General features: G+C 51.6%; 2 protein-coding genes across 7 annotated transcripts; one reads left to right on the top strand and one right to left on the bottom strand.

Annotated features, from left to right (window-relative positions):
• Positions 1-154: 154 nt before the first annotated feature.
• Positions 155-4182, bottom strand: TSSK4 (testis specific serine kinase 4). The gene is made up of 4 exons (XM_032404820.1): positions 2755-4182; positions 2190-2404; positions 1419-1815; positions 155-971 (listed from the first exon to the last, which is right to left on the bottom strand). Exons 1-4 carry the CDS (start codon positions 3385-3387, stop codon positions 789-791), a joined length of 1428 nt encoding a protein of 475 aa, XP_032260711.1. The 5' UTR covers positions 3388-4182; the 3' UTR covers positions 155-788.
• Positions 4183-5968: 1786 nt separating this feature from the next.
• TM9SF1 (transmembrane 9 superfamily member 1) lies at positions 5969-13591 on the top strand. 6 transcript variants are annotated; one of them, XM_032404815.1, is made up of 6 exons: positions 5969-6023; positions 8748-9109; positions 9912-10533; positions 10978-11163; positions 12095-12368; positions 12922-13591. In XM_032404815.1, the coding sequence occupies exons 2-6, from the start codon at positions 8765-8767 to the stop codon at positions 13313-13315; spliced, it is 1821 nt and encodes a 606-aa protein (XP_032260706.1). In that variant the 5' UTR covers positions 5969-6023; positions 8748-8764; the 3' UTR covers positions 13316-13591. The 6 variants fall into 6 exon arrangements, with proteins under 6 accessions (XP_032260706.1, XP_032260704.1, XP_032260705.1 ...); XM_032404813.1 differs by lacking the exon at positions 5969-6023 and adding an exon at positions 8005-8085; XM_032404814.1 differs by lacking the exon at positions 5969-6023 and adding an exon at positions 8092-8434.
• Positions 13592-13757: the final 166 nt, after the last annotated feature.

The following is a 13757-nucleotide window of genomic DNA, read 5'->3' as shown; positions in this document are numbered from 1 at the left end:
TCTTTCTTTCTTTTTTTTTTTTTTTTAAGATTTGTTTACTTATTTTGAGAGAGCATGTGCACACAAGCAGGAAGGGCAGAGAGAGAAGGAGAGAGAACCCCAAGCTGACTCCCTGTTGAGCGCAGAGCCTGATTCGGGGCTCAGTCCCACGACCCCGAGATCATGACCCAAGCTGAAACCAAGAGCGAGACGCTCAACCAACTGCGCCACCCAGGCGCCCTTGCCATTTCTAAGAGCAATCGATGAGGGACCATGATTCACTGGGATTGTTCCAATAGTGGTTAAGGTGGCATCTGGAGAAGGGAGAAGGAACCAAGATATTTCACACATCCTGATGCCCATTTCAAAGAGAACAAATAATGCCATCCCTTTGGACTGTAAACAGAGGCAGAGCCATAACCAAATAGCAACCAGGGCCTCTTTCCCACTGCTTGAACATTTAGAGTGCACAGAGATGTAAAATAATGAGCATTTACTTAGCCAGAATAATGAAGCTTCCCCAAAGTGGGTGTTTATGCTAGCACCCTCTCCCCCGTGAGCCGCGTATGAGCTACATTGTGAATTACCCTATTGACTTACAGACATCAAGGTGACTGGTTACAGACTCTGGGTAGAAATCCACCTCTTGGTCTCAGTAGGGTTCCCTGCTAAGGTTCCCCTGAAGAAAGAATGTCTTTGACCCCAGCTGATGAAACTAAATCAGAAATAGATTTATTTTTGATATAAAGGATTTTTAGCCCCAGACCCTCCTGCTTTGCTCCTCTCCCAACCCCTTCCTTCAACCATTTTTAGGTACTGATTTCCAAGGATTGGTGCCGATTAGTGGTGCTGGGGGGTTGGCACATGGCCTCAAGCAGCCTGATCTCCTGGGTGGGTTGCTCAGGCTGGAACTTGAGCACCCAAGGATCCTTGATGATGTCCAGGATGGTGGCACGCTTGGTGGCTTGGCGTAGCGTCTGGAGGACCAGGTTCTAGGGCAGGGGAAAGAGAGGTCTTGGCTGAGCTCTCCCCCCATTGTGCCACACAGGCAGTGAGCAGTTGGACCTAAGAGAGAAGCAGGATAGCCCATCACACCACTCTGGTGAAAGGGGGTGTGGTCCTGATTTTGTCCTGAAGAGCCAGGCATTTAACTCCCTGGAGGAGAGAGAAAGGAAGGGTACCTTGGGGGAAACCTCTTGCATAATCCCTTTCTGGCCTAAAGAGACAGAGGCTGAAACCTGCTTATGACTCCCATGTAAGGTGCGGAGCCCAGGGGTGGCCCTTTAAGGTCCCTCCCCGCCAACTACTCTAGGGCAGGGGCTAAAGTGTGAGATGGGTCTGGTGGGGAAGAGCCTCCCCCGGGGTGGGGAGGCCTAGGATGGGTCTTCCCTCCCTGTGGGTCATCCCTGAGGCCTCAGCCCTCCTGGGGAAGCCAGCACCTTGCACTCCTGGGAGATGGAGTAGTTAGATGGAAAAGTGACCTCCTTTTGAGTCTCTTTCAGCAGCTTCTTGAGATTGGTGTCATCAAAGGGCAGCCGGGCGACCACTAGAGTGTAGAGGATGACGCCCATGCTCCAGGTGTCAGACAGGAAAGGGTTGTAGGGCAAGCCCAGCAAGATCTCCGGGCACGCATAAGCAAAGCTGCCACAGTAGGTCTGGCTGAGGTGGTTTGTAAAGCAGTTCATTTGGCGGTAAGAAGGGCTACTATGCACTGTCTGGTTAGAAGGCACCATCTTGGCGAAGCCAAAGTCCGATATCTTCACATTCTCCCGCTTGTCCAGCAACAGGTTCTCCAACTTTAAGTCCCTACCAGCAGCAGAAAGGCTGGGGGTCAGGCTGGGGAGAGGGTTTAGTATTAGACCGGGAGCTGAAGGGCCAGGGGTCAGAGGCTAGAGAAAAGGCAAGGTGGGAGAGAGGTGCCTTTATGAGGATACAAGGTAGAGAGGAAGGAGCCATGGAGTTGTGAGCAGAGCCCAAAGGTGAGAGAGGATGGTACCTGAGGACCACAGGGGGCTCGTCATTGTAGTTCAGAGTGCCGTGCTCACAGTGGGCGCTACAGAAACGTTCTTGAGCAGAGAATTAAAATAGAGGGGATGAATGGGCCTAGATAATTGAGGAAGGTCAAGGGAGGAAGAGGGCAGAAAATGGGAAACATGCATAAAACCCCCTCGAGAGCCCAAAGGCCCCAGCCTGGCTGGCAGCGCCCTCACCGGTGCACGATGCCCTTGCTGTGCAGGTAGGCGATGCCCAGGGTCATCTGGGAGAACCACTTGCCAGCAAGGGGCTCAGAGCAAGCCCCGTATCGCTGGATCCACTCAAGGACATCACCGCCCTGAGCCAGCTCCAGAATGATGTATACTCGGGATGTGGTTTCGATGGCCTGGTAGAAGTTGATGAGGTACTTGTGCCGCAGGACCTTCATGACCTGGCCCCGGAAGAGGGACCCATCAAACCTGGGAAGGGAGAACCCGGGCTGTGCTCCCAGGCCTCCTGCTGTCCCACGGCTAACTTAACTTAGAACTCTGCAAGCGGATTAAACTCCAGAGGGCTGGGTGATCTGTGGGCAAACCCTAGGCTTTGGACTTCTACTTTGTGAGGGGCTGGAGGTGAGTGGGTGGGTGGAAAGAGGTTGAATTTACATCAAGTCATTTTCCTGCTGCTTAGTGAGACATTCAGGCCTGCGGGGGGTGTGGGGGGGTGTTCTCACTCCACCCCCTCCTAACCACACCCCTTCTGAGAAGTTTTAAGCAGCTTGGTCTCAGTTCCCTTTCCAACCTGTATCTCACGGGGCAGGAACTTGTTAAGATAGTCCTCAGAGGCCTTCTTCTTTGAGATGATCTTGACAGCCACCATGACCTTCTGCTTTGTGTAGTAAGCCTCATACACCGTCCCATAGGAGCCATTGCCAATGACCTTGCCCACCTCGTAACCATAGTCCTCCATGACAGAGCGGTAGGCTGAGGTAGGTGGTGCTACCTCCGAGGTGTCTCCCTTCCCCATGGTGTTGGGCTTGCTGAGAGCGGGGAACTGTGCTACTTCGAAGCCTATTATCTGCTCAGAAAGCCAACCTTGAGCCACCGAGGGCTGGGGTAACAAAGTAAAGTTAGTCTCCAAATGCTTGCCTATAGAGTCACGCGAGTCTGGGATGCTGGGCTCACCTCCCCACTGGGAACGTGGAGGGGGGAGAAGGGGGCAGCAGTTCTTTTTGTCTCCACTGGCTGTTGTTACTTCTTCCTCCTCCTGGTTACGGAATTCGCCAAGGTCCCATGTTCCGCATACATCACAATTCACCTTCTTTCCACCTTGGGCCACAAGGCTTGAGAATGAAGTGCACGGTGGAACATATTCCTGGGGGCCGCTTCTGCAGTCTGGTGAGACCCCCCACATAGATCTAGTCCCTTCAACCATTCATGTCCATTGAGAGCACCCACTGTGTGCCAGGCCGTGCACTGAGTACTGGGATAAAACAGCTAATAACGCCAACAGAGACCCTGTACTCAGAGTTTATTATCCAGAATGAGAAACCTGCGTGTGAGAATATGACAGAGAATCGCAAGGTGTTGTAGAAGCCTATTCTAAGGAATCTCAACCTTACAATGTTTTTTGTTTGTTTGTCTGGCTTAAAGCAACCACCCTTTTATTTATTCACTTATTTTCTGGCAAGTTGAGCTGTGCTCAGTTGGGTGGTTCTTCTGGTGGTCTCATCTTAGCTGGGGTGGTTTGTTTCTGCTGCATATGGTCTCACTATCCAGCGGACTAGCCAGAGTTCCTTCACATAGTAGCACAGAATTACATGAGGAAAAAAAAAATCAGAAATTGCATGATCAGTTTAAGCCCAGACTCCAAAATTGCAGAGCATCACTTCCATACCTTTATACAAGTAAAGACAGTTTCAAGGTTACAAGGATCCCAGATTGAAGGGGTGGAATAGACTCCACCTGGGAACTCTGAAATGCATTCTTATCTTCCCATGACCCTAAGTTCTGTACTTTTCCTCCTATCCCTCTAGCCATTCCTCAGACTTCACTGGAGCCTTATCTTCTCTGTCTGTCCCTTAATCATATCTGGAAGGTTCTACCACAGGCCTTATTTCCTCAGAGCTTTATGTCCTCCCATTAGGATCTCACCCATTTCCCAACACTTTAGTTATTACATCCATGCTGACTCCTCCTAATCTCATCTCTATCCCAGATGTCCTCTGGAGTTCCAGATCCAGCATCCAGTTGCTTACTGGACATCACATGGACATGTCTCTCTCAGGTATCTTAAACTCACCGTGTCCAAAATTCAATTCTTTCTGTTCTTGCCCTAGACTTCCTCTGTTTTGTTTTGTTTTTTTTAAGATTTTATTTATTTGACAGAGAGAGAGAGCACAAGCAGGGGGAGTGGCAGGCAGAGGGAGAGGGAGAAGCAGGCTCCCCGCTGAACAAGGAGCCCAATGTGGGGCTCCATCCCAGGACCCTGGGATCATGACCTGAGCCGAAGGCAGATGCTTAACCGACTGAGGCACCCAGGCGCCCTCTGTTGAATTCTATACTCGTCTTCAATTTACACACCCAGTCATCCTAGACCCTTCCCTCTGCCTCAGCCCCTACATCCAATCTGTCACCTCTTCTACCTCTTAAAACTATCTTTAATAATACACTCCAGGCTCTTGAAGCGGCTGCCACCGCCTTAGGTCAAGCCTCCATCAACTGATCACTCTAGCATGGCTTCTGCTCCCCTCCAGTCTGTCTTCACCCTGAACTCCAAGGCATAACACAGATTTGATTCCCACTTAAAAACAATTCAGTGCCTCCCCATTTGCCTCAGGATCAAGTCCAAATTCTTTTATATGGCTTCAACATCTGACCCTGCTTAGCTCTCCAATTTTATCTTTAAAGATTTTAATTTTTATTTATTTGACAGAGAGCACAGCAGGGGGAGTGGCAGAGCAGAGGGAGAGGGAGAAGCAGGCTCCCTGCTGAGCAGGGAGCCCAATTCGGGACTCTATCCCAGGACCCTGGGATCATGACCCAAGCCGAAGGCAGATGCCTGACGATTGAGCCACCCAGGCGCCCCTAAATAGAATCTTTAAAAAAAAATATTCAAGCACCTGTACCCAAGATCCTAAAAAAATCTTAACACTGTGTTAAAATCATGTGTCTATAAATTGTGTTTTTAACCTCAGTTGGACCCCCAAATGCTGCCCAGTGATCCTGCTCATTTTCCGGATCAGCTCGCTTCCATTCTCCACAACCCATTCTTCTCAAACCTCTTAATAACTTCATCTCCCTCTTCTGGTCAGTTGACCTCCCTTACAGCCCTAATGGGAGATGCAAGCAGAAAAAACACAATTACAGACACTACGTTAGATGCTGTGACAGAGAAAGTACTGGGGCTCTGGGAGCACCCAGAAAGGAGGAACATCCAGTTTGGGCTTGAGCAGTCAGTAAAGGTGTCCTTAAAACAGCTCATGAGCTAAGTCCTCAAGGAAGAGTAAGGGTTTGCCAGGACAGAGGGAACAATGAAGGAAAAGTAATTCTGTTTGGCTGGAGCACTGCATGTATGTTAAAAGATACAATTGGGGGTGCCTGGGTGGCTCAGTCGGTAAGCATCTGCCTTCAGCTCAGGTCATAAACCCAGGGTCCTGGGATTGAGCCCCGCATCAGGCTCTCTGCTCAGCGAGCCTGCTTCAATTTATTTATTTGACAGAGAGGGAGAGAGCACAGCAGGGGTAGCAGCAGAGGGAGAGGGAGAAGCAGGCTCCCTGCTGAGCAGGGAGCCCCATGTGGGGCTCACCTTGCTAGAGGGGTTACCTAGATTTAAGACTGTGTGTGTGCAGGGTGGGGGGTGGCATGCAGGGGAAAGGACAAAAGAAGAATCAGATTTATTTTCTATCTTCCAAAAAAAACAACTCCAACAACAGATTGTGCCGTAGGCTACTGGTAAATTCCTGTTTATTGACAGCCTGCTGATCCTGCTGGCAGGGTAGTTCCAGAGTTTGTTGGAAGCTAGATCTACATTCTCAAACCGCCAAGATGAGTTGTCCAGGACACACCGTGGTAAGGAGGCCCACTCTGCCCCGCCCATCTTCTGCTCCTCTGGATAGGTAGCTTGGTGGCAGCTCTGTCCTCATCATGTCCAGCGGGTAAACCAGTTTATTCAAAAAACGTGTATTAAGCTGCCTACTTTATACAAAAGCACTGCTAAGTCCTGAGGATATCAAGATGGATAAATTACAGTCTTCCTGTGAGTAGTTAGTAATTAGCAAGGAAAACAGACACATAAGTAAAATAACAGTACAGTGAGATAAATTGCTATAAACAAAGACTGGAAGATGTAGAGGCAGGCTTTATAGAGGAGGCATTTGTACTGTTCAAGAGGAGTCTCCAGGCAGGTAAGTAGGGAATGGTAGATGGGCAGTCTAGGCCAAAGCAACTATATGAGCTTGCAGGCTTGAGAGAACATGACATTCGAGATTCTAATTTGAATACAATTAATGCACCTGGAGAAGTAATAAAGATCCAGGTCTGACAGGCCTCATATACCAAGGTTTTTAGAGTTTATCCTATGTACTCATGGTCAAATTTTGGTCGAAATAGTCAAAGTCAGAGCCTGTTAAAAAATGATGCCTAGTCACCTCCTCCTCTAAGATCCTGATTTCGTGGACCCAGATCTCCATGTTTTTAATAAGCTTCTAGCTGAATCTGATGCACACCAAGATCTGAGAACCACTGTTGCAGGAAATAGTATATACAGTATGTATATGTATGAATCAGCAGCAGAGTGGAAAATGGATCCAAGAGGGGAGGTGACCAGGAGACTAGCAAGGTGGTTGTCATGGTAATTTAGGTGCAAGAGGATGAGACCCGAAGCTAGGCAGCCAGGGAGGGCAAGTATTTGGAAGATATTGAGGAAATAAGCAGCAGGGGGGCTTGACGGCATTGATCTGAGGAGGCTGGGGGTTGGGACGCGGGAGTAAGTGAGAAAGAGTCCCAGGTTTCTGGCTTCTCTAAGTTACTTTTCTAATTACAAAATTCACTGATTTATCTAAAAAACTCAATCCCCTACTTCCCAGAACCTCACCTCCTCCTCCTGTAGGGAGGAGGGCTGGGTCAGAGAGGGCAGAAGAGGGTAAATGGAGGACTTTTCAGGCCAGAAGCCACTTAAGATTTTCCCCTGTACTACTTTCCCCGGGGAAAGGGAACCTTAAGTCTGCATCCTTACATGTTGCCCCCAGGTGGCCAAACGGTAGTCACTGCCCCTGGGTCTGATCTTTAAAACTCCCCTAATGGCAGATTCCTTTAAAGTAGCGGAGACAAATAAGGGCAAACTTTTCCAGAATAATCTGCAATACAAAATTAAGAAAAGCCCGAACACATACAGATAAATACGAACAAAAACATCGAAAGAGTCGAACGTATGTCAAGATTCTTTACCTGCAAGTAACGATAGCCCTGTCAGGCTGCCCAACTCACGGAGTAAAAGGGCAGACACCCTGTCTCTCTGCGTGCCTCTGCACCAGACCTGGCTCAGGCTTGCTACGTTCGAACATGGGACGGTCATTATATGGCCAGGGAGGCCTCCAGTGCAGCCTCCGGAAGATATTTTTATTTTTCGGCGGGAGACCATTCGTGACGGGTTAAGAGAAGCAGTGAGGTGAGATCCCGACCTGCATGGACTGCTCGCGCTGTCCTAGCACAGAGACGCCCAAAGCCTCACTCACCCCCGCCCGGGTTGGGGGCCATGGACCGCCTCCCAGAGCTCGCCCTCTGCAGTGGGTGGCGAGTCCCATTGGTTCAGCCGGCAAATGCTCCGGGGCGTCCACTAGGTGTGGGCCCAGCCACCAACCGGGCTCCGTCTCCTGGACAGTCACTGGACGCGTGCGGCGGGCACGGCTCCCCGGCTTCCGCCCGTGCCCCAAGTCTTCCCGGGGGCGGCGGCCGGCGCCTCTCACCCTGAAGGGACGTCCGCGGCCTCGCAGCCAGGCCTCAGCCGTAGCCGCGGCCAGAGAAACGGCAGAGGAGCGGCGCCCCGGCCGCCGCGGCGGGGGCGTGGTCCCCGCTCGGCTCCAGGAGAGGAGCTTTCCGCCGGGCTGAGGTCCCCGCGGGTGAGGCGGAAGTGGTAAGACTGACGTGTCCTGGGCTGCTCTGCAGATCGCCGGGAGGGCCCCCCGCCGGGGGGAGGGGGCGGGCCAGCCGAGCCTTGCGGGCTCTCCGGAGCTGGGCCGGCCTCCCGGCTGGAGAGAGCTCGTCGGGGAGCACCTCACTAAGCCGAGTGCGGCGTCCCGCGTGGTGCGGCCGCAGCCGCTGCGATCAGGCACCGCGGCGGCCAACCCCGTGGAGGTCGGGCGTCAGGTCCTCTCCGGGCCGCCGCTAGCGCGCCGCTCTGGGGGAGACCCGGGCAGGAGCCCAAGGGCAGCTACGGGGCCGTAGAGGCCGCGGGCGCCGCCTCGGCCAGCCCTACCCGAGCGGTGAGGACCCCGCGGGTGCCGCGGGAAGGTGCCCGAGGTGCGAGGCCGCGTGGCGTTGCCATGGAAACGGGCTGGGGCGCGCGGGGAGGTCCCGGGCAGGCGGGCTGCGGGACGGGGACCCCAGATCCAGAGGACGAGAGAGCAAAGGCGGATAGAGACAGTATTGTGTGGGGGTCGGGGGGCGGCCTCCCGAGGGAGGGTTCGAGAGGCCAAGGGGAGAAATTGGAGCTATGGGGCTTCGTTTCGAAGGACCTGACCTGGGGCGTCAGGAGTTGATCCCTGGTTTTCATAACTGCAGGATTCCCCCAAACAGGTTCCACTGCCTTAAGGATGACAGTCCTAGGGCACCCGCCGAGTTGGAGCTGCCAGTGGTTGCCATTCCTGATACTGCTGCTGGGCACAGGCCATGAGCCAGGGGTGGAAGGTGTGACACACTACAAGGCCGGTGACCCCGTCATTCTGTATGTCAACAAAGTGGGACCCTACCACAACCCTCAGGAGACTTACCACTACTATCAGCTTCCGGTCTGCTGCCCTGAGAAGATCCGTCACAAAAGCCTTAGCCTGGGTGAAGTGCTGGATGGGGACCGAATGGCAGAGTCTTTGTACGAGATCCGCTTTCGGGAGAATGTGGAGAAGAGAATTCTGTGCCACATGCAGCTCAGTTCTGCACAGGTCAGCCTCTGCACATTGGCGAGCACTTAGCCCTGGCGAGCACTTAGCCCTCCCTCCCGGGGACTAATAACAGTGCCTTCTAATTCATGGTTTTATAGCATCTCTGTGGAAATGATCTGACTTGATTATAACGCCAACCCCACTGGTAGGCAGGACAGGTGGTACTATTTGCATTCAGTTGAGGAAGAAACATACTTGCTCAAAAGTGACTTTTCCAAGACTACATGGATATTGAATTGCAGAGGTGATACTAGAGCCCAGGGCTCCTGACTCCAAGCCGCTCTGTTGGTAATAAGGGCCCAGCTGTCACTCCTGCATGGTTTCCTTCCATACCTACCTCTTGGTTTCTTAACTAGCTCCTTTACACTCTTATCTTTCCTGTGATGCTTTTTTCTCTAGCAAATCCTATCTTAGGGCGCTCTTCTTTAGTCTACCCTAGACCTTCTTACACCTTGCCTTTCTCCTTTTTCTACACCTTAACCCCCGTCAAGTCATACTGCTCTTTTTGGAGAATCCCAGCATACTAGGATCTAACCCAGTGGTTCTCAACAGGGGGCAGTTCGGTTTTGTCTCTCAAGGGACATTTGGCAATGTCTGGAGATCATTTTGATTGTCACTATGGGGGGTGCTACTGACATCTAGTGGGAAGAAGCCAGGGATGGTGCCTATTACAGTGCACAGGACAGCTGCCCACAATAAAGAACTGTCCAGCCCAGAATGTGAGTAGTGTCCAGGCTGTGACGCCTTGCTCTGACCCTCTGCCTGGGGAGGCCTTGTCTGACTCCTGACTTGCTCTTTGTAGGTGGAGCACCTGCGCCAGGCCATTGAGGAACTGTACTACTTTGAATTTGTAGTGGACGACTTGCCAATCCGTGGCTTTGTGGGCTACATGGAGGAGAGTGGCTTCCTGCCTCACAGCCACAAGATAGGGCTCTGGACCCATTTGGATTTCCACCTAGAATTCCATGGAGATCGAATTATATTTGCCAATGTCTCGGTGCGGGATGTCAAGCCCCACAGCTTAGATGGGTTACGAGCTGATGAGTTCTTAGGCCTCACCCACACCTACAGTGTGCGCTGGTCCGAGACTTCAGTGGAGCGTCGGAGTGACAGGCGCCGTGGCGATGATGGTGGTTTCTTTCCCAGAACACTGGAGATCCATTGGTTGTCCATCATCAATTCCATGGTGCTTGTGTTTTTACTGGTGGGTTTTGTGGCTGTCATTCTCATGCGTGTGCTTCGAAACGACCTGGCTCGATACAACTTGGATGAGGAGACTACGTCTGCAGGTTCTGGTGATGACTTTGACCAAGGTGACAATGGCTGGAAGATTATCCATACAGATGTCTTCCGCTTCCCTCCATACCGTGGTCTGCTCTGTGCTGTGCTTGGTGTGGGTGCGCAATTCCTGGCCCTTGGCACTGGTGAGGTGATAAAAATTAATCAGGGATTTCTCTCAAGGGGTAGAACTAAGCAGGTGGTTTGTTCTGGAAAGATCTGCTGATCTTCTCTTCTGTCCAGGCGAGGGGCAGACCTAAGGGGTGGGGTGGCCTTAAAAGGGATGTGTATAGGGGCACCTGGGTGGCTTAGTCGGTTAAGCGTCCAACTCTTGATCTCAGCTCAGGTCTTGATCTCAGGGTCGTGAGTTCAAGCCCGGCGTTGGGCTCCATGCTGGGCATGGAGTCTACTTGAAAAAAAGAAAAAGAAAGGATGTGTATATTCAGTTGTGGGTTTGCTGGACAACAGAATTAGGGGATATTGTTTTCCTGGAGACCTTGGGTCTGGGTGGAAGGGGGCTGATTCCTCTGAAATTGCCAGAAAAGGGATAGGTTGAGACCTGACACAGGCTTTCCACTACCACCCTGCAGGCATTATTGTCATGGCGCTGCTGGGCATGTTCAATGTGCACCGTCATGGGGCCATTAACTCGGCCGCCATCTTGTTGTATGCCCTGACCTGCTGCATCTCTGGGTACGTGTCCAGCCACTTCTACCGGCAGATTGGAGGCGAGCGTTGGGTGTGGAACATCATTCTCACCACCAGCCTCTTCTCTGGTGAGGACTGTCCTTTCCCTGGTGGGCCGGCCTGGTGGGCCGATTTGAGGAACTTGGAATACATTGTGGAACCTGGGATGGAGTTAGAGTAAGGCTTTAAGGGAATAAAAATAGGCAAAAGAAACAAAACCATTCAGAAGACCAGAATGCATTTCTTTTGCATAGTCAAAAATTAAGTAAGTCCTTAAAATGTTCTAGGCAGCATGGTAAGCACTCGACACACTTCATCTCATTAAATCCCCACAGCAACCCTATGTGGTAGGTAATATTGTCCCCATTTTATAGATGAGGAAGTTGAACTTCAGGCTGCTTAAGTAATTTGCCCGACATTACACTCCTAAGAGGGAGTAGAGCAGGTTTCAGACCCAGGCAGTCTGACTCGAGAGCCCGTATTCGTGACCATTACATGAAGAGTGAAATAACACTCTTTCTGAAACTTATGTTTTGGTACTCTCCCTTTAAAAAAAATTTTTTTTTTATTTGGAGGTGGCTACGGGACTCTAGCCTTACAAGCTGGTTTGTCATTTCAAAGGCCGTAGTAGTCTGCATTCTAAGCCTTTTGTGTTCCCAATCCTGTCTGATTTATATTTCATCACATTTATGTTTGAACCAGAGCTTTCTGAAAACAGGGCCTTAATCCAAAGGGACGTCTCATGCTAGGAATCACAGATGCCACAGCAGGATAGGGCCTTGGAGGCAGGTGGATTGTGTTACTCTAGAGCATTATGTAACAGTGGCCTTGCTCTTTAATGATAATGACGGGGGAGGGGATTTGGTAAGATAAGGAACAGGAAACCACGGGATGTGGAATGGCGAGGTCTACCTGCGAGCAGGATGCTTCGCCCCTCTCCCTGTTAGGTCTAGTCTGAGTGGGTGGCCCCGGGATGTAGCTCCTCCTGCTGACCCTTCTTCTGGGGGCCCATCCCTGCAGTGCCTTTCTTCCTGACGTGGAGTGTGGTGAACTCGGTGCATTGGGCTAATGGTTCGACACAGGCTCTGCCGGCCACCACCATCTTGCTGCTTCTGACGGTTTGGCTGCTGGTGGGTTTCCCCCTCACTGTCATTGGAGGCATCTTCGGGAAGAACAATGCTAGCCCCTTTGACGCACCTTGTCGCACCAAGAACATCGCCCGGGAAATCCCACCCCAGCCCTGGTACAAGTCTACGCTCATCCACATGACTGTTGGAGGCTTCCTGCCTTTCAGGTATCCTCCCTTTATGCCATGGCCATCACTCTCAGGTTCCTGATTTTTCCTTTCCCAGTACCCTAGCCCAGTAAGAGTGATAATCCCTGGTTCAGCTTTACCATTAAGAGATCATTAAATGGGTCCTCCTTTCTCCAAGCAGGACTCTGCTTGAAGCAGTTCACAGATGAGGGTGTCCCACTTAAAAAGCTCTCCAGAGACCTTGTTCCTTTCACCATCTTTCTGGTTTCTGACTTCAGCATCCACAGGCACCACGTGGGGCTTGAAGCCCATGTGATTGAGTATTCAGTTTGTTGAGTACCTCCAGTGCCAGGCAGATAAGACAGCAGAAAAGAAAACAGACAAGATCCTTGCTCCCAACCAATGAGGGCAGATGCTTTTGAAATGAGCACCGCTAGTCGCGGGTAGAAGAGTCCCCGCGGAGCCGGGAACTCCCGGGCAGGGAGCGGAGGGGACCGGTACCACCGGGGGGGTGGTGGCTGGGTGTGGAGCTGGTCACTGGGCTGGCGGTGCACAGCCGTTTGATGCCGTGTACCGTCTCTTCTCTTCACAGTGCCATCTCCGTGGAGCTCTACTACATCTTTGCCACAGTCTGGGGTCGGGAACAGTACACTCTGTACGGCATCCTCTTCTTTGTCTTCGCCATCCTGCTGAGCGTGGGGGCGTGCATCTCCATTGCGCTCACCTACTTCCAGCTGTCTGGGGAGGATTACCGCTGGTGGTGGCGGTCTGTGCTGAGCGTTGGCTCCACTGGGCTCTTCATCTTCCTCTACTCCGTTTTCTACTATGCCCGGCGCTCCAACATGTCAGGGGCCGTACAGACAGTAGAGTTTTTTGGTTACTCCTTACTCACAGGTTACGTCTTCTTCCTCATGCTAGGTACCATCTCTTTTTTTTCTTCCCTAAAGTTCATCCGTTACATCTATGTTAACCTCAAGATGGACTGAGTTTTGGGTGGCAAAACCATTGCTCTTCTCTCCCATTCTTCACGTCCAGAGGCCCATTGAGCTCTCTCACCAACGTCTCTTCTGATTGACTGAATTGTGTGATGGCCTTGCTGCCTTCCCCTTTGCCCTTGGGGCCTCTCTTCCCCCGGAGGGCCTGGAAATTACAAATCTCTATTCTATAAGGAGTATATATTTGAACTTTTTAAGTTGCCTTTAGTTTGGGTCCTGATTTTCCTTTTTACAATTACCAAATAAAATTTATTAAGAAAAAAGGATCCTGTAGTTGGAGGGTTTGGTCTGAATATAGGAACTCGAGCCCTGCCGTTAAGGGCACTGTCCGTTAGAAAGCCGGGTCGGCGGCGGAACGCACGGAACGCGAGTTCTCGGAGCTTGGGAACTCTCGGCCGGGGGAACCTGCCTTGCCGGGGCCCTGTTTCCGCGG

Source organism: Phoca vitulina, unplaced genomic scaffold, assembly GCF_004348235.1.
Source record: "Phoca vitulina isolate PV1807 unplaced genomic scaffold, GSC_HSeal_1.0 scaffold7, whole genome shotgun sequence".
Lineage (NCBI taxonomy): Eukaryota > Metazoa > Chordata > Mammalia > Carnivora > Phocidae > Phoca > Phoca vitulina.
Note: the sequence above shows the minus strand (reverse complement) of the source record. Positions and strands in the feature narration are given on the sequence as shown.